Here is a 27,985-nt window from a genome sequence, read left to right on the forward strand (position 1 = left end):
GGGCACAAACTTTAATACCAAATTTATGTGATACATGCCAGGCAAAACTCAGACTGAGGTCAGAGCAAGTTCCCCAAATCCTTCACCCAAGCCCCGATTCTGAGAAGGCTCCATAAGGAGCACACTCCTTGATGCTTCATAGAAATTGCAAACTCACAGTTATGCTGACTCCCATGCATCCTGCTTCATCTCTGTCCAGCAAATCAGGTAACCGGTTTGCTCATATAGCAGGTCACAAGCTATTCCTTACTGAACATTATGCTATCTTAAGTATTTCCCTTCTGAAGGGTGTATACACAAGATCTTTTCATTTTATTGCTTTTGTTAATGTTCCTTTAGCCACCTTCTTCTGCACACTTCTAGAAGACACTAGTCATTTCAGACAGATCTAATTAGGCAGACCCTCTTCTCTGCCACCATCCTTCAGGTCATCTCTTGAAAGGCAGAGGGAAGGAGTGTCATCAATTTGCTCTTATAAAACTATTCATTCACAGAATTAAGTTAGACTACATATCACTTAATGTTTCTGGGATAATGTAAAAACATGCAGCAAACCATGAAATTAGTATACAGCAGTGCATTTATCTCTTTTACTATATCCCCTAGCTGAAGTGTCATGATGGCTTCACTCCATTAAAAAATAAAGGAATCTGAAAATCTACTTGAATCCTTACAGTATTCCAAAATCTAAATAAGTAAACAACTCTGCCTTTCTAATGAAAATGTGCTTGTGAATCCAAGCTTTGATTAAATGTATTTTTTCAAAATTGTACAGTCAGCTGAGTTCATCCAATGGCTCCTGGTCACCAAAAGAGAAGGTCTCTTCACCTCCCACCTCTCCTGCTCTTCTTTCTTCCTGTCAGGGTTTGTCCCCTCCCTTCCTTGTTCCCAGCTTCCCCATACCACATACACCCTCGCAACCTCTTCCCTGCCTATCAGGCCCTCCCAGGAGCCACTTGTATTTAAAAACACTGTCGAAATTTATCTGTAGTTTTAAATCAGTTTCATTTTTTTGCCACATCTATTTTTCTCATGGAAGGGTATGACGTGTAGTAAATCATGTGGCTAGGAACAGAGGCAAATGGGGGGAAGAGGATGTTTTCTCTACAGCACTGTCTTGCCATCTCCTGTTAAACTTCATCTTGAAATGACACCAATTCTAGTACGTTAAACTTGCACAGAAACATTTTTGAGCACTGAAGCCAAATGACATGAAATAACCTGCATCCATACAAGGATCTCTGTTCTACTTCGAAGCAAGGTGGCTGCACAGAAATTGCCTTCTGGAAGTGAACCTCAGAGCACCCCATCTCTCAAATCACCAGCACAAATTGATGAGAAAGCACTAGCGGGCCAAAGACCAAGAGCGTGCCAAGCAGCCTTCTTTCAGGTTACTAGCACAGACACTCTTAACACTTAGGAATAGCCCCAGATTAGGCTTAATTTGTTAGTAAAGAAGTATCCTAGGAGTCTAGGTACTGCTTTTTCTGAAGCCTCTCCTCTAGACTGAAGGGTTCAAAAGGACAGTGCAATTCTTTACCATTCTCCCTTCCAAGCAGGGAGAGGACCACTTTGCCCAGACTGATGCTTTTCAGACATATGGGGCTCAGCCATTTCAGGACTGTGATATTAAAGTCTTTTAGCACTCTCTGTTCTTCCATTCCTGTGCAGAGCAGATTTTCTTCATAACTTAGGCTTTCAGCTTGATATTTTTATCCTGATTTGGCAAGAAAACAAGGTTGATGCTGACAGCTGATTGTTTTCTTCCCCTTTTTCTCCCCACACCCTCCAAAAATGTTTTAACCCACTGGACAAATGCAATAAAATTTGTGCAGACATGGGCGTTTTCAAGGGATTATATTCTTAAAGGTTTCATGAGATAGGCAGTTCTACAAAAACCCTATAAATGTTTCATTACTGCAATCTTTTACTGGCATCACAGAATCTACATAGCAATTCAATTGCAAGACATGTTCGTAGGGAATGAGGCCCCACGGCTCACAGAACTACATGTCACCTTAACATCTGCAGTGCCATTTATGTTTGACTGAGAGCATCCAGGAGGGATGTTTAGAAGCCTGCCATACAGAATTTTCCACTTGCACTAGGGAGCACACTTCATACTCTTTTCCTGCTTGCCTTGCATAGTTAACTGAGATGTTAACTTTCCAAATCAGATCCTATGTGTATGAATAAGGATGAGAGTAAGATGCTTAGATTTTTTTCCATTTACACAGAAACAACTATAGGCATGGCAGGTATTTAGGTTTCCATCCAAAGAGAATCCACTCCCTTTCAAGTGGATACTGTGCAATAAGACTAAATCCTGTGCCTCATCATAGGTTACTGCCATTGAGATAAGTCAGCATAACCCACCTGGCTGCCACATGCCACTTCAGAGGGCATAAGCCTGCCACAGGAGCTGTCACCTCTGCCAGCCATATGTACATGTCCTATGTACCATAGGGCACAAAAAATGGATTGGTGCCTACTTTTAGGCAGCTGAACACACAGTTTACACATTGATTCTAATGTTATTACTGGCCTAAGTTTCTAAACCCACAATTACAAACTGCCAACAGAAAGATGCAGCAAAGGTGCAGTGGAGCAACAACTCAAGGAGTTAACATCAAAGGGGTATTATGTGTCAGTTTTGTTGACATTGCTGTTAGCAACAGTGTTGCAAATCATTTAAGATAAAAATAAAACAAAAAACAACTTACTTTCTTCACACGCCCTGCTACCAAAATCTCTCAGTTACAGCTGCCAATCTTTTGGAAAGCTCACGACAACTTCCATAAAAAATTAAAACATTCTCCAGAAAATCCTGCAGCAAACTGAGTGTTGAAAGTGACGCATTCAGGCAACTGTAAAGTCATCATATGAAATAATATCTCTAGAACAGCCACAGCCATTCACTATTGCAATGTCCTTCTCTGGCAATGCCTTTAGAGTTTAAGGAAGAAACCAAAATCACTAGGGAAAAGTCATAGTTTTTGTCTAAAAATCCACACCAGCCCATTTACATACAATAATTTGAAATAATCTCCCCCACAAGCTTCTTTTTAAATCTACTACTCAAATTAATTAATACACACCACTTAAAACATACTATGAAAATTGCATTGTCATAGTTACAGTTGTGACCTTCTAAAGTAGGACTATAGCTTGCACAAACTTTGAAACCTTGCACTCAAACTTCCTTGCAGCTCTGGTTTTAGGCCTACTTCTAACTAAAATGATCAAAATTTTCAAACTTACTATTTGGAGGGAGACAGAAGAGACTACTGTACCAGGAGAAAGGAGATGTTAAAAATCCAAGAGACTTCATCCTGCCTGGTTAAGAATCATGTAGACTCAGATGTGGCACATGAAGGCACAGACACCAAGTGAGATCCTTTACTGTATACATAAATTGCTGGATACATATATACAATCACTTACCCACCCAAGTTCTGCCCTAGAATATACCTATGTGCGACAAAGCACCCTCACAGCCAGATCACACTCCACCAAGCTGCTGACTTCCTCCAAGCTCATCTGAGAGCTTCTCCCCTGATACTTAAGCTGTGGGCGGCTTCAGACACACCTCTCATTGCAGACAGGTGAGCACAGAACTGATTTGCAGGTGAGCTCAGAGAGTCACATTTAGTGCTAGTTGAAAGAGCACTTACACTCAGAAAGCATTGTTTGGCCTGATTTTAATTTGAAAGATATGATTTGGCCTGATGGCTTGAGAATATTAGGGTTTTTCCCAGAAAAAATACAAACCCTCAAGAAAAGCTTATGGTGTATTATCCACAGGTTATAATGATGAGGCTTAGATGACTTTTTTTGAAACTCAACGATCCCAAACATCCCAATGGTTTGACTCCTCCACAGGTCCTGTATTACCCCATTCAAAATCCATTTTCCATACTGTTACACTCACCCCTTCCTCAGCCGTGTTGTCCACTCTCAGTATTTTTATTTCCTTGGCAGCAGAATTCTAAGTCCCAGCAACAATCACAGCTTCAGAAAGCTCTGCTTTGGTCTCACTCCCTCACAGATCAGTTTCTTTTCCAAATTTAATTCTCTTGCCTGAATTTCCTTCAATATTTTAATATATTTCTGATAATGTAGTAGCCATGAATTGCTAGTCACATTTACTGTAACATCAATCTCCATTTTTCATAGACCATTAAGCTACACTAGGAATCATTACCTCATAGATAATTTCTGTATATTCTCTAACCGTCTTAAAAACAACAAAAAGTTTTTTCTAACTATTTGAACATTTGGCTGTCTTGATGAGCCACAGAAGCATCAACTGTACTCCTCTTAATCACTTCACAGTTTCCATAGTTACAGATATACACGGAACACAGAAATATTTTTTTTAAAATGAAGAAGTCTAACAAAATAATGTAAATGGCATGAAACAGTTTACAGTCAGGACTGATAGAAAATTTTAGTTGTCATTCAAAAAACAGAGAGAACTCATCAGAAGCATTACACTCCTTTTATCCACTTATATATTTACAAACTAAAGCAAAAATATGCAAATGCTCAGAACAAAACTGTCTTTAATAGTGCATGAATGTATACATCATATCTGTGGGAGCTTGCACTGCAACACCATTATTTATGTTTCCATACTATTCTTTTATGTAAATACTCTTTTATACAAACTGTGTCCAAACAAATGTAGTATAGAGGCAAGAGATTCTTTTTTGATATAGAATGGAAAATAATTTACAACAAAAGAAATCGGAAATGTGTAGCTGTAGAAAATTGTAAAGAAGGTTAGTCAAAATGGAAACTCAATTATAGCTGCAGAGCTGAATTCTTGAAGTGAAAAAAAAAAAGGTCTTGGAAGGAAGAGTGAGTGAGTCAACCAATGGAGGTCACAGGGGACTTGACAGGCATGAACTAAATTCTGATTTTGTCTTCTCAAACACACAAAAAAATAAAACCAGTATTATGGACTCTCCATCCTTGGAGACATTCAAAACCCAACAGGACACAGCCCTGGCAACGTGATCTACTTGGGCCTGGTCTGAGCAAGGGTTTGGACTAGAGGATCTCCAGAGGACACTTAAAAACTCAACCAGTCTGTGATTCTGTATGGAATAAAGCACTGAAAAATGTAAAGATCTTGGCCCTATGTTTCTTCAACTACATTTAAGTGTTACTATGCTTGTAATACTTCACTGTTAGAAGGTCTGCCTCTTTTTTTGTCTCACTATCTACATAGGTTTCTGTTCTAAAGCAAACAGTACACCAAATCTGAAAAGTTTTGTGCCGGTGAGGCACTGTAGTCAAACAAGGAACTATGGAAAGCCCACAGCATATCAACCTATTTTCCTCCAGGAACATACAGCAGTCCATACACATAGCTACTTCCCTAACTATCTGAAAGCTTAAGATTACCTCCACCAAATGCTGGTGGAGTGACTGTGTGCTTGAAAGCTTCCAATATGACTTAGTGAGAACCAAGTTGTCTTGTATTTATCAGATAGATACATATATATGCACCTCCAGAGATTTCTCAGATTGCCTCTCTATATTCTGTTGAAGTAAGGTGTTAACAGCTGTTGGTGTTCCCTCCAGATTCAAAAGAGGTCGTCTGTCTAAATCCTGTATTTGGGGTTCTCAACCTTTGAAACAGATGTCACTGTTGAATTACACAGAGGAACATACTGGCCTTGAAAGCCACTAGGAGCACAGGGTCACCAGAAGCTCTGTACTGGGTACCTCTATCTGCAGGGACAATTCAGGGGGGGAAACAACAGACACAGGAGATGAGGAAAGCTGACAGAAACTGCTTGGATCCATAGGAAGAGACAGTGGAGCTGACAAGAACAGCACCATGCAGACACAATGCAGAAGTGCAAGGGCTGCGAGGAAGAAGAGGATTATTACTGGCTGTGCAGATAAGGATAGAAGGCAGTTCAGGAGTATTCCCAGTGGGAATGAGTTGAATGTACAGCTGAGTGACAATCTTGCTAAGACAAAGATTTTTAGGGATGACATAGCTACCTGCCCAGGGAACGTAAGGGAATGTGGCACATTCAGATCTGTCAATTCAAACAAACACTAAAACCCACTCCGGTTGAGAGGAAAGCAAGCATATTTTTGACATATTTCAGGATAATCTCATTGCAGTGATCTTTGCTGTGCAGCTTGACAGAGGCCTTCTCTGACCACTTGGACTGATCATCTTTCCACTCTCAGCCCTCTGCTTGCTCTGAATTTATTTCCCTGTTCCCCACCAACTCCTATGCTGGGAAGTTCTGGCTGCTGAGTTTTGCTTAGAGCTCCCACACCTCCAAGTGCACACAAAGTCTAGAATAAGGCTATCAGAGCCTTACAACCAGACTGTGAAATTAATTTGCAAGTGATTCAGTGAGGGATAGTGTGACACCAAAAGTATTCTTCCTCCTGCACCCGGGCAGGCCTGCACACAGCCTGGGCTCACCACCACTGCCCGGGACAGGCAGTGTCCTTGCCACTGTCCTGAGACTGAGAGCAAGGATGTGAAATGGTTTCTGATTATTACAGATAGTTTTTCATATCACATACAGATACAATACTAAACACAATCTGGATAAACCTGGAAATGTAAGCTTAAATAAATGAAATCATCACAAACCTCTACCAGTTTGATCCTTTTGTTTTAACTTTTCTTAAGCAAGCAAGAGCAAACATTCTCAGTGAAAGAGTAAAATTCATATTACATGATTGCACATTATTTTCATACTATTTAGTTTTCAGAATTAAAAAAAAAAAAATAAAAAATCACCAAGGTGGAAATACAGCTAGACAGAACTTTCCATGCTTGGGGGATGTTAATTATCATATGATACCTACTTATAAATGAGCATTTTACAACAGTTAGTACTGCCCAGTAAGGGTTTTGACGAAGCACCAAGCAGGATTATGCCCTATACGTATTCTATATTCTTATGTTCTACAATCATAATTCACAATCTATCCCAGACTCACCCTTAAATTTGTAGCTTTCTTCACACAATTAGAAATACTTAAGCCTAATTTTTTGCTATGCATGTAAATGCATGGAATGCTTATAATTACAGAAGGTATATTCTTTCCACTTTGATATCATCACTGCAACTTCTTAAATGTTTATAACAGCTATTTTTAAAACAAACATACACTTCTTTGTGCAACATGCTGCCTTACACAGATTAGCCACCTGACCTCCTCTTCTGAAAAACCTACCAAACTACCCTGAGAAACCACAACAGACCATATGAGTTGGGCCAACATCTTATTTGCAGTTACTCCCCTACTGAAAGGATGACAAAGTTCTTTGGCTTTTGGGTTTTTTTAAAATTTCATCTTTGTTGATCCTACCTTCTGAGATGTCCACGGTCCTTTCTTTTAATTCTCCCACCTCTCGCTCCAGATGCAGAGTCTGAGGCTAAGTTGATTAAGTCTGTGCTATCTGTGCTATCAAGCTCGAGCACAAAGGAATCTCAGTAAATCTGGGATGGAAGATTTGAGGAAGGGGAAGAGAGAGTATCAGTGTTCTACAACAAGTTTGAGTGGATATCTAAGATTTATTAAAAAAAAACAAAACAAAACTGAGGAAAACAATGTACTTTTGGTAAGGGAAAGTGTAGATTTTTAGGAAAGTAACAGCTACAGGGTGACTAAGAAAGGGATAAACAACTGTGAGTTTAAATATGGAATATTTAAAAGATAAGGAAAAGGGCAATAGGACAGGAAAATGCAGTAGGAGTTCTATGCCAGCGTAAGAATATTATAATTTTTTTAACTGATCTAAACAACACACTGTTGACAGCCAATTCACAGACCATCCCCAGTATTAGTTTCAGAAGTTTACTGTCCTGAATGTACAATACCACTGGCAGATCACACAGGGAAAGAGGAGAGTTTCAATAAGGTAAGAAGATGTAAAGCAGTGCAGAACATTACAGTTGGGAAATTCAAACAGTAATGGTATTTCATTATCCAATGAAGATACTGTTACAAAAACAGGTTCAAAAATCGAGATCAGAACTTTGCTAGATGATGAGACAATTATTCTGATCTTCTGCACTTACCTGTATATTCACAGATATCTAATGAGGCTTTGTATTTCCTGAATAAATAAAAGGCATACAGTGCAGTGATAACTTAAGGGCATGGGGGGAAGAGGCAACAGTTAAGGATACCCTGCCTCTTTATTATCAGAAATAGACACATACTCCAGGGTGGTACAAATATAGGGACAATAAGCCCTCAGTCCACATTTATGCATTGGCAAAGACTTTTTATGCTCACATGTTCATCAGAAGCAAGTGATCTTTTTAGACAGGAAACTCTTGTATGTCACAGGTTTCTGTGTGCATCAGGAGCTAGAAGAAATTTAATGGCCAGCTAGAACACTCTTAAATGCTAGCTCCCCAGGCACTTGTACCTTACACAGAGGAAAGAGAACCACGTCAGCAACTAAGGAGAGAAATTTCTTATTCCTTGCTAGGTAGAAGGTAGCCTTCCCATCAAAACAGCTTCCAGAGCTGGTAGAATCCATCTACTGTTGCCTAAACTTTGATCCCTTGTCCTGCATACAGATGTTAGCTGTATTTAATGTTCAGTATGCAGCCATATTTGAAGTAGTTGAACACTAAATACAACCACAGGGTTTGCAGGAAGCAGGAATATTTCTGATCACGTGGTCCATCTGGAAAAAGAGATAACTTTCAGATACATCAGCCTTTTGCTGGGTCCAAAAAGCCTGACCATCTTTTGAACTGAAAATATCATTTTAACCAACCCATGTGATAATCTTTCTGTGCACAGTACTGTTTGTCAAAGTTTTGATTTGATCCCCACATGTTCTCATGCATCCATCTTTCTTTGAACTTTTTTTTTTTAATTCAGATTATGTAATATAGCCACCAGAATCATCCCAGCCAAATAAATCAACTTTGGTTATTTAAATACAAAACAGACATTGCAGACAAATCAGACAATTCCACCCTCATCCATACCCAACAGGGGTTTATGATAGGCTTTCTAAAATATTCTATTTCAGTAATATCTGTTTCTATAATGTGAGTTTAATCATTCATCTGTATTTCTCTTAAGTTTATAATTAATTTTCACTCTATATTGAAATCGGGTCAGTAGACTACATATTAATGTTAGCACTGTTTCACTCTGGTTGTCTCTGTAAGTTTTAGATGATTATACTAAAACCAGCAGTTTATCCCAGCTTAAACACGACTGGTTCACTGGAGGTCAGACTATTCTGGCCCTGTTGACTTTAATAACTTTCTCTTAACCACTTCAGCTCTTTATTGTCTCTAGACAGAAGAATACATGATAATAGGGAAGAATTGTGGGATGAGGTAGCCAAGAAGAATGAATGTCCAAGAGGACATGGACAAACAGGTCGGAAGGTTCAAAAAGAGGCAATAGGGAGAAAGTAGGACCAATATCAGGAATTAAGAGGAAACAAGTGTGCTGGAAAAGTAACAAAATTGGGTTGTCTTATCACATATCAGAGGCTATTGCATTTGGAACAAAGATGATGCACAGACAATTAAAACTTCCTTCAGAGGAAACTACTTCCTTTCCTCAGTTTAGGTCTTTTTTTCTTTGGGTTTGGGGTTTTTTCTTCATAAATGAAAGAAGGCATTAGGGGATTCAGGGTTATCTTTCTTTTTTAAGAAATATGCTTTTTGGCAAGCTTTATGTGTCTTAATCAACATAAGACATTAACAAGCCTACACACACAGACGTGCACTACAACAAACCACCTAACAAATAAGCTTACTGGGACTCTTAGTACACAGCAGAAAACAGTGGCAGATTGAATGTGAGGCACTAAAGCTCTAAATGGAAACAAAGCATGTCCAGCAGCTTTTGTAATAATCACGTGGCATTGCAATCTTTCATTTGCAAATCCTTCTTTTTTTTCTTTTTTTCTTTTTTTTTATCCTGCCTATTTTAAGGAACCAAGAACTATTCTGAAGTTTAACACTCAACCAGTAGAAGAAACACGGTTTTTTTTTTCCCCTGAGCACTGGTGATAAAAGTATTTCTAGCCTTATAACCATTTGTGTGACAGAAATGAAAGGTTTAAGATCTGCACTGAATGTCATACTTTGCATAAGTCAGACTATAGTACCAAGGTTTTTGTATGATTTTAATGGTTGCCTTTCAAATTAAATCAAAGCAGAAGTGATTTTTCAGTTTCTAAATCTACGTTGTTTACTTATCCTCCATAAGAAATATTACTGCATAAAGAGATGTAAGCATTTTGTTTGAAAGAGCTGTTGAAACTATGCCATGTCACACAGTGTACAAGCACAAGGAACATTTTTTTAAAAAACTTTTACAGTATTTGCTATAGTTAGTCACCCCAAAGAGTTTACAAGACAGAAGCCTAAAAGTTTCTGTATACTACATTAATCTTGAACACTGCTCACTTTCTTTGATGTTTGAAGCACAGGAATCATAAGTTCTTTGCACTTGTTTAATACAATACTATGTGACATTTAAATTGGAAATTACTGGGCAGCTAAAGTTAGCCATCCAGAAAGCTATCAGACGTAAAGAAGGAAAGAAAAGATTACAAGAGTACATACCTTTCAGCTATTCAGTAAGATAAATTCCTAAGAAATAGTAATTACAGTTAAACTATATGCTGGTCAGGTTATATACTTAAAAGGACAGAAAAATAAAACCAAGAAGAGAAGCAAGGAGGAAAAGGTCATTTTTCTCATCTCATAAACATCGTGGTAGCTACATTTATGACATAGATATGGCCAAAAAATACAGTTCTTCGTTGCCTATGAACAACTCCAAAACAGAATACAAAATGCAGGTTGCTGTCAAACACATCAAAGGCCCTAAGCAAGTGAGAGGGTAGATGACACAACATGCGAGGCAAGTTTTGAGAAAACAGCCAACTTATAAGCAATATAAGGTGTTGTACATCAGGAAGCTCTTCTTGCCATAATTTAGCACTTCAAAAAGAGTGGCTTTTAAAAGCAAATGTTAAAGCAGTTAAACCCCAAATCTGATCCTTCTGGGGCTAAAATAGAAAGACAGTCATTTTATGTTGATGGTAGTTTAGAATCAGCTCTGTGATCATTATTTAACTCTTTTTTTTCTCCACTTGGCATACACAAAGTTGTTTTCTATGATTCTAATTTATTACACAAGGCATAATGTAGCAGTGGGATGCTAAGTGCAGCATTATTATCTATTAAATTATATTTAATTATAAATTAGCTTGTAATGGAAATAAAGCCTGTAAGCAACACTGCCTTAACACTTACCATCAATCGGTTTCCAAATTTTCAGGTAATCAGAAATAAGCAAAATTGAGAACAAAATAAAAAATGAAAGGAAGTTAATAGGGATGTTGACAACCTGCGCACCACTGACTGTATAAAGGATCTTCTATATTTAAAAAACAAGAGAAAATAAAGACAAAGGAAAACCTTCTAAATTAGAGTTTCAAAAATCTACGTGCTTTACGCTGAAAACAAGCTATTGTTTTGTGCATCAAATCAAGAGATTAAATCCAGCCAGTTCACTGAAGAGAGCAGTAACTACAGTTATTTATGGTCAAAGGAAAGAAAGCAACTAAGCAGAACATGGCGATCTGCTCCCAGGACAGATGGAGTGACAAAAAGAAGTGGCTAAAAAAAAAAAAAAAAAGAAAATAGTATGAGGACTAAAGAGGATGGACCGTACAGGCCAGTCTTCCCTCAGGTTGCATTAGTGCTGTCAGGGAGATGCAGCCCCAGTGGTGGGGCCTTGGGGAAAGCGTGGATAAAGGGCAAAACCATGACACAAGCAGTGAGGAAAAAAGTATGAGAAACAGCACTGTGAGCACCAAGATTAAAGAATCATAGAATCATTTAGGTTGGAAAAAGACCTTTAGGATCAAGTCCAACCATTAATCCAGAACTGCCAAGTCCATCAATAAACCATGTCCCTAAGCACCACATTCACACATTTTTAAAACACTTCCAGGGATGGTAATTCCATCACTTCCCTGGACAGCCTGTTCTAGTGCTTGACCACCCTTTCTGTGAAAAAATATTTCTTAATACCCAATCTAAACCACCCCCGGAGTAACTTGAGACCATTCCCTCCTGTCCCATTGCTTGTTACTTGGGAGAAGAGGCCTCCCCCCTTCTGCCTAGAACCTCCCTTCCCGCAGTTGTGGAAAGCAGTAATGTCCGCCCTGAGCCTCCTCCTCTCCAGGCGAAACAACCTCAGTTCCCTCAGGAGGATGGAAGGAGGTGCTCCAGTCACCTGAACAGAGATTCTCCTGCAGCCTGTGGAGAAGGCTGTGCTGGAGCAGGTTTTCTTGACAGGAACCACGGCTACCACAGAACCCACAGGGGAACGGATATTTTTTTTTCCCTGAAGTACTGCAGCCCATGGAGGACTCCAAGCTGGACCAGGAGAACAGCACGAGGAAGGAAGGAGTAGCAGAGAGGAGCTGTTATGAACTGACCTCAACCCCCATTCCCCTGTGCCTTTTGGCGGGAAAAGGCTGAGGAGTCAAGAACAGCGGAGTGAAGTTGAGCCTGGGAAGAAGGGTGGAGGCGAGAGGTGGTTTAGGTTTTGTCTTTGTTTCTCACCATCCAACTCTATTTTAGTTGGCAATAAATTACATCAATCTTCTCCAAGTTGAGTGTGTTTTGCCTGTGATGGTAACTGATGAACCAACTCCCTGTTTTGATGTCATTCCATGCACTTTTCCATCTTATTCTCTCCCCCTGCCCTGCTGAGGCATCTAGCAGGCAGTCAAGGTCAATCCACCACAGCAACTTCTCTAAAAGGCCTTCAAAATGAAGAAACACAGCTGACTGGTGTAAATCTTGTCTTTGTGAAACAAAATGCATAATGGTTTTACAAATCACTGGGAGCCCATTTACAGCTTCCCATACAGTCTCTCCCCATAGTCTTCAATGGGAGGAAAACAAATACCTGGATGCATTTCACATGCAGCTTGGATGGATTTAAGTCTCCTTAATCAAACTTAACTCAATCATGAACTTTCATATCAAGGGACTTAGGAAACAAGCTATTTTTCATGTTATTACAGTTACTGAAGCATGAATTTCTACTTATCATTGGCCTCAGATCTGTCAAGCTTTCAGCTCTCTTCCCGATGGAAAACTTGGGAATTCAGGCAGACAGCCTGGAGAGAACTGTACCTGACTGTTTGCAACAGGTGTTGAGACTCCACAAAGCTTTTCCTACAGTAACTTTTGATAGCAAGTACCTCTGGTATTATAGAAGGAGCATGGTTTCCAAGAAATGCATAATTAGCTAAGCCTGCCTGAATCTTCAAAGCATTAGGCTTGCTCCTTAATTTTGACTTGGGAGAAACAGCCTGCATGGCTTACAGCACCTGTCTTTTGTATCCAAATCTGTCAGTCAGCTTCTTTTTACAAAACCAAGTAGTTTCTCCAAAATAAACCAGGCCACCTTGTTTTTTCTCCAATCATTTTAGCCTCAGGAAGGCTAAAACATTCCAGCCTAGATTAAGCTAGTTAAGTAAACTTTTCCCTTACCTGACTACTGTCTTTCTGAAGCTGAATACTCGTAGTCAGTTGAACAATGCCATTCTCATTACTTGAAGATTTGTGTATAGCAAATTTTCAACAAGAGTTTGAGTGTCTAATTGCATGGCCATAGAGTTAAAAGAAGATTTTGATTTTCTTAGGTTTATTAATTATACTCAGGAAATGGAAAAAGAATTTTCTAACACTAATAATTTATATCCTAAATAAAATATTTAAAATTGAACTGTGGGTTAGTGCAATTTTCAGTAACATACAACATTTTGTTGTCAGCTTTTGTCTCTAATGTGGAAAAAAACCCAAACTGAACTCTCTATGGCAGAATATATTCACAACTTTCCACACATTTACAGACTGCATAAGACCATAAATACCCTCTCTGAAGAAGGTCAATTTATGTAGGAGACAAAAGGTTAAAAAAAAATATCTGCTGCTGTAGAAATCGTCAGGTTGCCTGTAGGGGACAGAAGGCGTAGGATTGCACAGAAGATTCAGATGAGTGTGTAGAGTTTCATTTGAGTTAAGTCTAAATATAGGTTTCTAAATGTGTCTACAGGCCAGTGCTGCTGTCTGGTTTCTTACTGTAACTAATGAAATCCTGTAGTAGGATTCAACTGCCTCAACACTGGCATTCAGTTCTACCTGCAATGCCCTAACATTTCCAAAATAATCTGACAGCCTCCTTCCTCTGAGGTAGCTGCTGGAAGCTACAGTAAAACTCTGCAGTACCTTATACAACACTAGATGACTAGGGGCTCTACTTCCCCAAACAGGCACTACACTTGAGAAAGATTCAGAGCAGATTTAGTTTAGTTCAGAGCAAGCTGAATCACCCTGAGGCACAGCGATCTCCTCCAGTAAGTATAATGAAAGCATAAACACAGGTCGCATATAATGTAGGGGTTTTCATCTGAAACTGACTCCTGCCCAGTCTGACAGGTAAATGTACTGACTTAAATCTCTCTTGGACACCTTACCATTCTCCTCTTTAATAGTCCACAGAAGTGACCAAGAGGACAGCCCCTCTAAATATGAACAGTAGGTTCTGCTAAGTACACTTGCTGGTTGACCACGAAAATGTAAGCATACAGAGCAAAGGGATATAACCTGCAACACGGGATATTCAGAGTTACACAAGAGTAAGGTTACATCTGTGCTGAAAGCATAGGGGTAAAACCCAAAACAATATAGGAAAAGCAGGTGGATGACATCTTCCTCCATTTAATTCCCTACTCCAACGTGTTACTTTTCCTGCAAGAAAAAGTAACCATCTGACACACTGGCAAGAAGTCGTCTCTGTAGTCTCATTAACTCAACCACAAAGACAGCAAGATCAGTCCCTGAAACTGGCTTGGAAAGCAGGTTTTCCTACAGCTAAAAGGACTGATTCAAATAATCCTAAAGGGTAAAGCTGTCAGGCTGACAAAGGTCTTGAGAGCAGTTTGCTGGATGGACCTTCATCTGCCCTCTCTTCAGTTGTTGACAGTCGTTTTAGCTGGAATACTGAAATTGCACAGTACATGATTAAATTCAGCCTAAATAACATGCAGTTCTTTGGAAATCTCAATCTGGATTTAAAAAAAATTATTAGGTTTTATCTGCTCCTTAAGGAAGGCAGAACACATTTTGTGCAGAAACCGCTTACTGGTAATTAAATAACCAGTAACAGATATTTTATATCATTTTATAATCACAGTTCTGGAAAGGGATTTAATTTATCTCCATAGGAAGGCTGAGTTTCAAATGGGTCCCTGTATTAATCGAATAATAATAAAAAACCCCACACACAAAATATTACATAAACTTGTCTATAGATTTGCTTCCTTGACATACACTGTCCTATCCTTAAACTCACATTTTATATTTATTGAAATCATGTACCTCAGATATGTTTATGACAAAATATTCTAAACCCTCACTAATTGCAGCACTGGAGATACATAGATGGAAGCATCCATCTGTTAAATAAAATCACAAAATGCTCCACAATGCAAAAGATATAAAAGATATAAAAGCATAGATGGAAGTATCTTTTATCTAGGACATTGCATTGCTAAAAATACACTAAATTTTAATCCTGGATGAGGATTAAGGTTATTTATAATAAAAAGAGAAAAAGAGAGTGAGAGAGAGCACAGATTATATCTAGTCCTCATAATTACTTTGGAAATTTTTTCAGCTACTTGTCAGTTTCTCATAATGCTTAATAGGTTATAAATCTTATCAAATCTCTCGCTGCAGCAAGATCTCTTTTTAGCTAAAATCGCCCTGGTTTGGGGTGAAAAAATAGCCCCAGAATTCAGTTTGCTAAATTTATTTCTATTTAGCATCTCCACATTATTTTGTAACTACTAAAACCGAAGAATTGTGCCTTAGCAGTGTACATAACTATGGAAATTATAAATTAATATTAGAAGTCATATTTTGTCCAATAGATTGTGCTAAAGATCCCATGAATGAGGGCCATAATGATTCAAGCTGAAAGACAACAAATTCCAGGAAGAAATAAACTGATCTAGAGAAGAATTTGTTGGCGGTAAGGGGTACACTCTGGGCTGTTGAATCCACCTATGTTTAAATGAGAGTGCTCTCACATGCCTGGGAGATGGCAGCTACTGGTTTTGTTGTGTCCACCAGGAACAGGGGTATCCAGAGGCTGAATAAAGGGATTCAATGAGTTCAGTTCCCAAAACCTAAAGTCTTTTAGAGAAGCACGGTGCATGATTAGAAGAAATCTCCCACTTTACTGTATCCTTTTACAGGAGGACTGTTCAGATGCTGCAACTGGCACAGTTTGGACTAAGGGACAGGTTAAATTGTCTCATAGCAATGAAACCTGAGTATATCTAGAAAACCAACCACTGCTGAAAAAAATGAGGGTGCATTACTCAGATAAAAAACCATTTCCATCAGGTGTCGACACAGGACAAATAGCTCTGATTGAGCTCTTTAGACATCAGCAGTCAGCTCTGCTGGTGTACTGTATCCCCTCAGGCTCAGTGGTATCACTGAGTAACAGACTCCTTGAAGCCTCCTGAGCCTAAAGAAAAGCTAGGTATTTTCCTGGAGGTCTCCTGCATATTTGCTATTCAGTACTCCCTCAACATTGGGGAAAAAAAAGACCAAGAGTGTCTCCAGTCTCTAAAGCTAAGCTTTCAGTAGAATATCAACTAGAAGTGATATCAAGGTTCCTGTCTTCTGGGTGAATTAGATAAAAGTTTAGATGATCTGAAATGTTTATCGGCCCAGTATGCCTTTGTGACATTACCCCTTCCCTTCAGCTGTGGCTTCCATGAAACCACTTCTGCGGAGTCCCCTGTTAGAATCTTTTCCTATCACTGTGGCTTGCCTGTACCTACGCTGAGGCCTCCCAGGGGAATCTTACCAGCTCCACACCATGTTCCTGGACAGCCCCCCCCCCCCCCCCCCCCCGGCTGCATTCAGTCTCAAATTTACACTGCAGATTAATTTTTTGCATCCCAGCTGAAGCTGTGAACAGTAGAATACAAAAACAACTTCCCTTGCTTTGCCAGTAGATGGCACACCGTTACGTGGTCCTCCAGAAACACGTGAGAATTTTGGATACTTTTACATGAAGCTTTCAAGAAATAGCTCAAAATGATGAATATCTAGGATTATGACCGCCAGATGCTTCCTTGATTGATAGGCTACCTCTGCCATGTACAAATGCTGGGTAAGTATATTAACCATCTGACACAAGTATACATATTACATGTTTGTCAACATGTAATACTGGCACTTTTATTTAATTTCGATCTTCAAAGCATTGCACAATACTAATTCATTTCCAGTGATCAGACACACTGTACCCATTGGAAAAGTGGGTTATATCCAGACTCACCCCACCCTCACACAGATAGAGCACCCTGGCTTCCACATTATCCTCCACCTAACATTGCACATCATTCATTTCAAAGAGCTGTAAATGTATCCAATGAAATTAACTTATTCCCTAACATGTTGATGTAATAAATATGTGCAAGCCTTATTTCCCAGAAGCTAGACATGGGCAAATTAAAATTACCTACACCAGCCACAGTCTCTGGATTAGCCATCTCTTTATTCCAAACTTCTGGCTTTTATACTCCAAGATGACTTCTTTACAGACTGAAAAGAGATTATATGCAGCACAACTGAGACAGCTAAATGTTATACAAAAACAGACTTTAAATTTTTCAGTTTTAAAGCTAGTAATATGAAGATGCTTTTTCTGCTTCTTTTTTATTAACTTAGTGTATTTGCTCTTTAGTTCTGTATTCCATAGCTGAAAGAAAACAATAGTATGTTTATTATATATGGTATATAGTGGTTAAGAAATCTCTAATGACACCAGCCCTTTCTGCACTGCTGAAAACTAACACATTATTCCATTACACAATACCTTGCAGAGAAAATTGTTGTCTTAATTTGAAACGCAATAGGGTAAACTGAATTCAGAAATAATAATAACTTCAAATTTGATATGGCAATGAAAATGCCAGTGCTGGTTTGGATTTTAAGATACCATAAAGGTAAACAGTCTGTTGTTAACAGTAGTGAGACTGGATTTGCCTTGTTACCAAGTGGTAACAATAAATTCAAAGCAATTCATACAATGAATTAAAGGATTGGAAAAAGTAGCACATTTTAAATTAAGACAACTAAAGGTTGTCTTAACATAGTGAAAGGATGGAAGAAGTATGGTGATCTCTCTGCTGAAACTGCAGCTTGTTATGTACAGGTTTTGCATGGGTTGTAGGCTGAATTTGCTTTCTGTTGATAGTAACATTACTAGAAACGTGTTGAAGTGAATGAAGGACTGGAGGAGCCAGAAACAGATCCCTGGGCTGATGATGCTTTGGAAATTATCATCTACACAAACCAATCTACACAGCTATGTTAGCAGTAGCTTATCAATCCTACTCCCAAAAACATCTGGAAGAGATAGCAGCCTGAAATATTTACTGTATAAGCCCTAAATATTTATTATAAATATAAGTCTTAATATTTACAATAATTGTTCCTAAAAGGTTCATGTTACAAGAGAAATCCCTTATTAAAGACATGCTCTATTTAAAATTAGGATTTTAATTGTATGTATCAGTATTATTACAGCTATCCACGGGTCTTTTTGATGGCACACTTGCAAGCAAAAGGGTGATCAAATACTATTAATGTATTTTCAATCTATCATAATTAATAAGTACAAGCAATAAGATATAGAAAGAAAACTTGATTTCATGCATATGAACACATCATTTCAGCTTTTTTTTTAAATTGACTGATCCTTTTCTCCTAATTTTATAAAATTATATACACATTTTGATTCACCATGAATGATCAGAACTGTGTCTTATTCGAACTGTTCAGGTTGTTTCATTTTGCCTTACAATAGATTTTCATAAATTATCATATTAAATCTGTAAGGTCATGCTTGTTCATTTTCGAAATGGCAGTGCACTGAATAGACAAAGATCATCTGTGTGAAAATAGTCTACTACAAAGTTACAGTTTATATAATCGTGTTAATTATACTAAGGTATATAAACACATCAAACAGAAAACTGGCCCTTCTCATGACTTCTTAATATTGTGTTGCACCACTAGTATTTTCTTTCTTTATTATCTCTTTCTTCTTAAAATCCATTCATACAAGAAATCTCAGATTTCAATTCTTAGAACTTATTTCCTTTACTCTTCTTGTCTATATGTACCTGCAGTTGAAACTAACTAAAAATATTTTCCTTTATACAAGACCTGTACCCACTTCTTCAGTGAGAGATTTAGGACAAAGATTAATCCATTTTTGACAGAGACGTGAAAAAACATATTTCTTTACTGTTGAATTTTCTGAAACCAGAATTACTTCTCAAATCCCTAGTATCACCTTTCCCTAGAACTTTCAAAATTTCCTGGGTCAACAGATGCAGGACCCCAGTCAACACTGTTTATTATTCAATATTGTTACAAAAGGATAAAAAGGGCAACACCTGCTGACAAACAAGCAATTAAAAATTTTAAAAATCAAGCAACTACAAATCTTATTTTACTCCCAGTACGAGGAATCAAAAAATTCTTCAGGGAAAGCATTCAAAAACAGAAGTCTATGCCATTGCATGATACTTTTTAAAATTTAAAACTTAATACTTTTTAAAAAGCATTCTTTTAACTCTTTATTACTATGAAATAACACGCCTGGGGAAAATAGCATCAGTCTGAGTCAAAGATATTCTCTTCTTCAACTGAAAACACCTTATAAAACAACCATTGAAAAATTACGAGAAACTGAAAGTCTTCTCTCAGGAAACATAGAAGATAGTTTTATCATTGTAGAACAAGTTCCTACAGAACATGATCGTAAGATAACTACCATGCAATACAGTGGAGCACCCACCATAATCAGGTATCCAAAGCATTTTTTAATGCAATAAAGAAGTCGACAGCTGGTTTTCTGCCATTTTTTTTCCTTCAGCTGATTAAACATTTCTTATGCATTCAGCATATGTGATTTTATTTTTAAATAACAATAAAATTAAAAAATCACACAGCCTTTACTCACTGGAAAATAAAGTAGTTCTTTCCCATTATTTTTAAAGCATGTTTTTAAGCAGATCTAGCTTATAAGGTGTAAAATGTCAGAACTAATTTTGCTAGTATCTTTTACCATGACAGCGCACCTTGAAAAGTAAAGCTGTGTAGCTTATTAGAAAAATGCAATAAATACATTGTAAGCAAAGTCAAATCTAAATACTAACTCAATATGTACTCTGTACAAAAAGAAAATCAGAGAAAACATTGCAGCATTTCCCGTTCTAACTTTGTAGTGAGACTGTCCCAAGTCAGGTAGGAAGAAGGTCCTCTTTACATCAGTACCTACAGCACTGCATGCCCATATGGGAAAGCCAGCTTTAATCACCATGGAGTTCAACACTGATCTCCCACACCTCTGACAATACATCAGTCAGCCGGATAAACAGCATTGCTCTTCATACTACCAACTTAACTGGACCAAACAGAGTGTGAGGCTGTTAGTATTAAAATACTACACTGAAGGAAACAAAAAGCTTAAATTTCATCTGCTAGCTTGTATTCTTTCTTCCTCTCTGTTTGAACACTGAGATGAAAAATAGCATAGTACTTCTCAGTTTCTTAAGGATTCTGTGAAATTCTGTTACGATGAGGAAACAAGTAACAAAAATAGCATAAAAGAGCCTTGACTCTTTCTTTGTTCACCATGCGAGTCAAGACATGGATATGTCAAGCTGTGTGAAGCAAGTTCCTCCAGGGAGGCTGGAGAAGAGGACTTCCAGAAGTTCCCTCCAACCTTAGCCACTCTGGGATTCTGTGACTTCTATGGCATACCATCATTTTTGTCAGGTTAAATGGGCATATAAATAATAATTCCTCAATTGATTTAAGTATCTTGAATGACTTGCAGATTTCAAAGGTCACAAAGGTGGTTCCTAAGAGCTTTACTCCACCCTGTACTTCCTGTGTTATACTATATAAGTAGGATGCATGTATATATATATACTACGGATCATTTGTATGAACTATGCTTCATTTACAAAAAAATCTGTAAAATATATGCTTATACATACACATACTATATATATTTTTTCAATATATGACATTAGGCAAAAGGAGGTAGAATAAAGCTCTTTTCAAAAAGCCTTAATGACCTTTGAGATCTTATTAATATTTAATTTTTTTAACACAAGTTTTTGCAATGGAAGGAATTATTACTCACAAAGGTATTGCTGACATTTTCTTAAATGGGGACAAAAAAAAAAAAATCAGAGTAATGCCCATGTTCTTGAATCAGTTAAATTGAAACAAAGGTACTGAAAATACAAGACTAAAAATAGGATAACATGTTGAGTGGTAACAGTGCAGGGCATTAAAACTTTGGGTTGGTTATGTGGTTTTTTTGAAGCTCCATTATACTACCTGGAGTTTCCAATAGTGTTTATTTAGGATCTCCACAGATGACTGTTACTCGGCTTGCATGCTAACAGCAGAAAGAGCCATGAAGGACTCAGAAGCCCTTTATCATGAGTTAAGAAAGAAGGCTGCAGGTGCAATAGATTTTCTTGGTCATCAACTGTAGAATTGCATGACAAGTAGCCAGTTTAAGTCTTTGGCTAACAGGTAAGCAAAACCTGGCTAAACAAAGGAGCATAACTAAATGGGAACTGCTTTAAAGCTATAGGGTCAAAAAACCCCAGCTGTCTAGTGACTCTTCTACAGTCCACCCATTACATGAGGAAGCTCTGATCTAGTTAACTTCAAAGCGTGAGCATCAGCTGCCTGCTTGGTTTTTTTGTGTACAAGAAGTAACTGAAATTTTTTCCTAGCTGCACACTGAAAATCAGGTGTTAAAATCAAACATGTTGCTTCAGCAAATCTGAAAAGAAGGCTAATTTTAAGGATTTACTTAAGAGTTCTAACACACTGATTTGTTTGAAAGTGAACTAACTTCCCAGAAAACAAAGTGCTCTACATCTTTCTTGAGATAGAATTCCTCAGTCTTGCTGGACTTTTTTTCTTTTTTCCTTTTCTTCTTTTTCTTTTTTTTTTATCTGCTGAAAGCAGCAGTTCTAGGAGCGATTACTGAAAAGCAGTGCTTCTTTCCTGATGCATATAAACCTCAAATAATTTAAGAAACAAATTATTTTGAATGCTACAGAGAGAGAATTTATGTGCTATCACTTTGCAGTTTGCCATGTAATTTTACCTCCTTCTGATGCATTTTTTTTCTTCTACAGCTGTATTAGTCAGAACTTACATAAATTAGCCTTTTAATGGACAATTTGACATAAGAGTTCCATGAAAGGGATGAAAAATATTCCTGACAATCCAGACATTTTGTTCTGACAATATTAACAATTTCTGGTAAAAAAACATTAGTATACAGCTGAATTGCACAGCATATGTGCTCAAGTTGGTAAGGCTTAAAATTAGCAAGGCATTATGTAAGCAAATTTTCAGCATAATTTAAAGAAACTAGATGACAAACACCCTGTAAAAACATCTGACATACAATTAGGGAAGTGTTTCCAAGTTGTCTTTCCTTCTCAGTATAAATCACTGACATTATACTAAAATGAAAATAATTTCAGTGAAAGACAGATCAGAAATGTGAGTCTCTAGTACTTCAGCACTGATGATCGATATTACTTTCTGCAGTCATATACTACTAAGCTTAATTAATCAATTCTCTTATATTTATAATGTATTTTACATCCTGATTTCCTCCCAGTAGTCCTTTACATATGTAAACAGAAAAACGAGTTACCAAACCATTGTAATCTGCACAAATCGCATTCCTGGAAAACATGGGAAAATGGTAACAAAACTATTTTTCATCATTTGCTCCCAATTCTTTTCACTTTAAATTTGATCAGAAATTGTGATCCTAATGAAATCTGTAAAATGGGAAACAGATCGCTATAGATAAATATATGGCTTAATCTGGAATATGGATCTTCCACCTTATTCTGTCAATCTCATACGAATTTCATTTAATTCATTACACCTACAGCACCTCACAAAGTACTTTAAATCTGATCCAAAGAAACTGCATTCACTCATTCAAGTGTATGTACTTTTGTACCCTAAGATGTATCTCCGTTTCTATAAAGAGAATGAAATTTCACAGATCAGGTTTTTAACAAAGGAAATGCATCTTTTTGCATTACCTAACCAAATATTACGGAAAAGTTTTACAGGAATGATGCAAGAAAAAAGCATATTTTCAGGTGGGTTTTGATCTACAAGGCTGTGGTACCACTGGAGGGAAGAACAGAGAAAGCAGTGGCAGCCAGGCCATCAGGAAGATGGAGCAAGGGCTCTGCCCACTCCTTGCCAAACCACAGAGAAAAGCTGGCCGGACATTTTGCTGGCTTCTCCGCTGCCCTAACAACCCTAGTACGTCACATTAGAGGGGAGAGTAAATGGAATGAAGTAACTTAAACCCATTACCATTTTGGCAATTAAAATGCTGGTGTACGGAGCAGAACTAGAAGGATCGAGAACAAAAGTAGAGATACTCTAGGGAACTGACAACACCTAGAAAATGTGCCAAATTAAAAGCAAATGAGCACTCCTGCCAGCTTTTCTCTAAGCATCTACCTGACTTCCTTCTGAAATGCTGTCTCACGTAAAATCCTGTACTAGTAACATTCTGGTTTCTTTAAAATACATACAAATGCTCGGTGCTCACAGTAAATAGGTTGCCACATTCACATAACATGGTTTCTGTATACTTAGGTAATATGAAGGAAGAGAAAACACTTGTATGTTTTCTGTACATCATACAACTGCCAACTGTTTTCAAACCCAATTATATTATTACTGACATTATTAATACTGAATGCTCTCACTGCACAGCTACAGTTAAGCCTGATTTGAATAAGCGAACTAGCTGGAAGTCCTCTTATCTGACAACGCTCCCATTCAAAGTGGTCTGCCCGCAGCCATAAGAAAGGAGAGCAGGCTCAGGTGAGAAGTATAAAGAGCTAACAAACACTCAAAGAAAACAGGAGAACTTAAAACACATTTAGTTATACATTTTGACTTATGAGAAATAATCATTCAAAATTATTCAAAGTGCCTCGTTAGCCACTAGGATGTACCAGTTATTGCCAATCAATTTTGTAAGCGTACTGGAGTCATCTCTTGAAAAACCCAGGATGCCTACTAACTTGCACAAGGAAATCAGTGTTTTGGGATGTCTTCTATTATTTTAAATGAGGAGAGAACATACTAAGTTTTGCCATATATTTTTGAAAGAGTCCTTAAAGTATATTTGGTACTTGCTTGAAAAGGTCAAGAACAGCTCCATTGTATTACATTATATATACCCCATTTTAAAAGTATTTAGCTAGAAGCAACAGTTGCAAGGGATTCCTTAAGGACCTAATTCATTCCCCTACAGCCACAAACAAGCACATCACATAAATCCTTCCCTAAATTTATGAAGTTTAACCTTTAAAATTTTATTGGCTTATTCTTCCTTCCAATAAGTCACATGAAAAAAATTTCCCATGGCTTCACTCTACTGATTGCAAAAATCTTTTTCCGAGTCAAGAGTATTTATGGCCAAGTTTCACCCATTTGGTCTTAGGTATTCACCATCTTCTAGTCAGAAGGTTATTCTTACTGTTTAAAATTACTGTGCTTCTAGATACAATTACAATTGCTTCAGCTTTTGTTCCCCTAATCTCTCTTAGTTTTCTTTCATATGAGCAGCTCTCCATTTCTTTCATCGTCCTCTGTGTGACTTTCTTTGTGCCTATCACAGTTTGTATTTGTCAAAGATGGGTAACACATGGTACACAACATCCCAGGTGAGGTCTCACTAATATTAATTCTCCAACTCTACGGGAAATCCTTTGAACCTAGGATAATGCCTGCCTCTTCCTGGGCTTGGCACTTTGGTAATTCGCACTTCATAATCCCCTCCAACTGAGGCATTCCTAACTTGTAGGAACTTGGTGCATGTGTTTTAATATTAGTATAATTTATTGTGGTAAAAATTCATCTGGTGAGAACAAGGCTCATATAAACATGTTTGAAAAGTCTTTACTAACATTAAACTCACCATTCAAAAAGGGTTTGCCCCTATATGCAGTCAGGAATGTTGAGCCACTGAAAATAATTAACAAATAATATTTTCCTCTTGTTGCTCTATGTAAATTATAACAGAAAGATGGTATTTACTAGGTATATATTAATATTTTGGAATTAATTCATTCTATGTATTCCATTAGCTTTCTGTATATTCCATTAGCTTTCAGGCACTGCCAAAGCAATTGTACTTTATGAAAAAGTTCCCCACGTTCCTCACACAATCAGGACTAATTACTGGATACTATCCCTCTGACTCCTTTTTCTTGGCATGTGGAAGCTTGGAGTTCAACAAAGCAAAACCTAAACCAAAGCAAGTGCAAACAATAAGGATATATTTACTTGAACTTAAGGACAAACCAAATGAGTCAGCTATGTCTTCAGGACACATCTTCAGAGCACTTCACTGCAGTGAAGTCTGTTTTCTGGATCCCAAATTACATTTTCCAAATATGAACACCTAAGCCGTCACATCATCAAAGAAACAATCTTTGTATGCAGACACTATCACAATTTCAGTTATCCAGCAAAATTTTTGTTCTGAATTGAAGTGTGAAGGGTACCTCAAGCACATAGGTGAGGTTCACCTAGCTTGCTCTCCAAAACCTAGATGGCTAAATTGTACATAAGTGGCACTTTTGGCACTTAAGAGCTTTGCTGTTTCTGGCCCTAAAGAAGACCCTGCTGCAAATGCACTAACCTTTTGATACACCCCAGTGGATGCATCAGTGATGCACTGCTTTAGTAAGAAACCAGCATCAAGCTGAAACTTCTTTCTTTCTATCCAAAGTGATTTGGATGAAAACAATGGAAATGATCTGGAAGTCCTGGATTATTTCAGCACTCTGTTCAGAGCACCACACAGAAAACACTGGAAGGAAGCCGTAACAAGTTATATTTCAGAGCCATTAGGAAAACAACCATGCTCTCAGAACACTACTGCCTTAGGAAAAAACTACGACAATATACAGGTGTGATGATAGAAATCATTTTCTCTGGGTGTTGCACAGTACTAAACTGCACGTTACAGCTATGCTATGGTGTAAATTGAGGCATACTACCACTTCATAATACGGGTGTAACACCATCATCCACATGTCAAAAACTACACTGGATTGTAGTGATTTCACTTTCATTTCAGCTGAAGTGCCAGAGGAACTGGCTAATTCCTACTACCTACGTCTCCAAGTTAAAATCTGGAATATCACCTTTTGCAGACCAGCCTGAGAAGAGGCAGTAAGTGGACATGCACTGTTTTGCTCAGGTACTGCCACCCCCTCCTCCCTGCACAGGCTGAAGAGATGAACGGGGAACTATTCTCACCTATTTCAGATAAGGAGGCACTGGCATTAGTCATGAATATGCCTGTACTTGATCCTAAAAGTTTTCCAGACTATTGAAATGGTAACTACCCATTCACAAAGGATTCACTCCATCTTGCTGACTATACTTACATCCAGTTTTAAGAGATTATACTTTGCCTATGCATATTATCCCAAATGTAAATCGAAGAGCTGATTCCACAAGAATTCCCTAAATTTCTGCTGCAGCCAGAAGTGAAACACAGCAAACCTTGTAAATCAATGTAAAATTGCAATTAAAATACTAGACTTCCTGAAGCTGATGAAAGGACCTTGCATGCAAAATCAAATTGTTAACCAAAGACACTTTTATGACATAAAGCTTTATTACACTTTAATACCTCCTCTAGTTTTTAGCCTATTAATAATTCTCAGTTCTTAATTAATGTCTTTTATTGTCCTAATTTTGAAAAAAGTCTTGGGTTTTCTTGCTGGGCTATCTTTGAAGCGTATGTTCAGCTAGGAGATGGGCAGGGCCTGGGTGTTAGGATTCCTGTTCTTCCCCCCCTCCCTTTTTGATGATTTTAAAATTTCAGCTCCATTTTTTACATTCATATGTTTCCCCATTAACTAACAACATTATAATAATAAATGATAAAAAGCATGGATTCTAACCACTTTGTCCTCCTTTGGGAAAGCATCCAAGGAAGCAGAATAAAAAGAGAAAAGAAAAAAAGAAGAGAAAAAGAATAAAACAGGCAAGTATTAATAGACAGATTTCAAAGAAATGCAATTCTAGTAACTCTCTACAAAGAGATAAAAACATAAAATTTCAAATTAAAAAAAGCTTTAAATAAAAAGATGACATTACTGCATATGTAGAAAACATGTTTTCCCACCATAACCCACAGAGGCATAAACAATATAACAAACAAAAGGCAAGTTACAAATGAATGGACACTTTTCCATTTCTGTGGCTTGAAACAGTGGGTGAAAATTAATTAAAATATATTTAAGTTTTTTTCTGAGTAAAGACAGGCTGTATTATATGCACTCTAATAATAGTATAACATACCAAAGTAAACTGTATCTTTAGAGCAAGTCTCTAATACAGCTTATCATATGCATTCTAATAATAGTATAAGATAACATACCAAAGTAAACCATATCTTTATAGACTTGCTTTAATGACACCACCTGCAGGTGATACAATGAAATGCATCTATTTATATTACAATATGATTGTATGAAAAATTTTGTCCAATACACCCATATAATTTAATTCAATGGACTCACAGGTATACCAGGGCTATGGAAAACATCTAAAATAAAGATGAAATGCATTTTCTTCTGCAGGTTTTTTTTTGGTTAACATGACATTTCAGAAGCCCTATTCAGTTGTTTACCTCAAAGAAAGTGAAAAGGCCATAAACTAGTTCCGTCAAGAATGTGACTACCTGCTATAAAATTGATGACCACTTTTAA

General features: G+C 37.6%; 1 protein-coding gene across 48 annotated transcripts in view; it reads right to left on the reverse strand.

Moving 5' to 3' along the window:
* The window catches only part of RIMS1 (regulating synaptic membrane exocytosis 1), a 335,719-nt gene that overhangs the window by 192,593 nt on the left and 115,141 nt on the right, over window positions 1-27,985 (reverse strand). For 44 of the 48 annotated variants that reach the window (XR_005828502.1, XM_040598565.1, XM_040598543.1 and 41 more), the window contains exon 3: window positions 27,176-27,187. The exons of 3 other annotated variants lie outside the window; for them this stretch is intronic. Coding sequence is in view for 43 of the 45 variants with exons in the window: in XM_040598565.1 (XP_040454499.1) it covers window positions 27,176-27,187 (12 nt within the window). In the remaining 2 variants the exon portion in view is untranslated. Of the gene's footprint in view, window positions 1-7,359; window positions 7,471-27,175; window positions 27,188-27,985 lie in introns of those variants that run through there. One more of the 48 variants, XM_040598573.1, reaches the window with a different exon arrangement.

This window comes from Falco naumanni, chromosome 6 (genome assembly GCF_017639655.2).
Source record: "Falco naumanni isolate bFalNau1 chromosome 6, bFalNau1.pat, whole genome shotgun sequence".
In the NCBI taxonomy this organism is placed as follows: Eukaryota; Metazoa; Chordata; class Aves; order Falconiformes; family Falconidae; genus Falco; species Falco naumanni.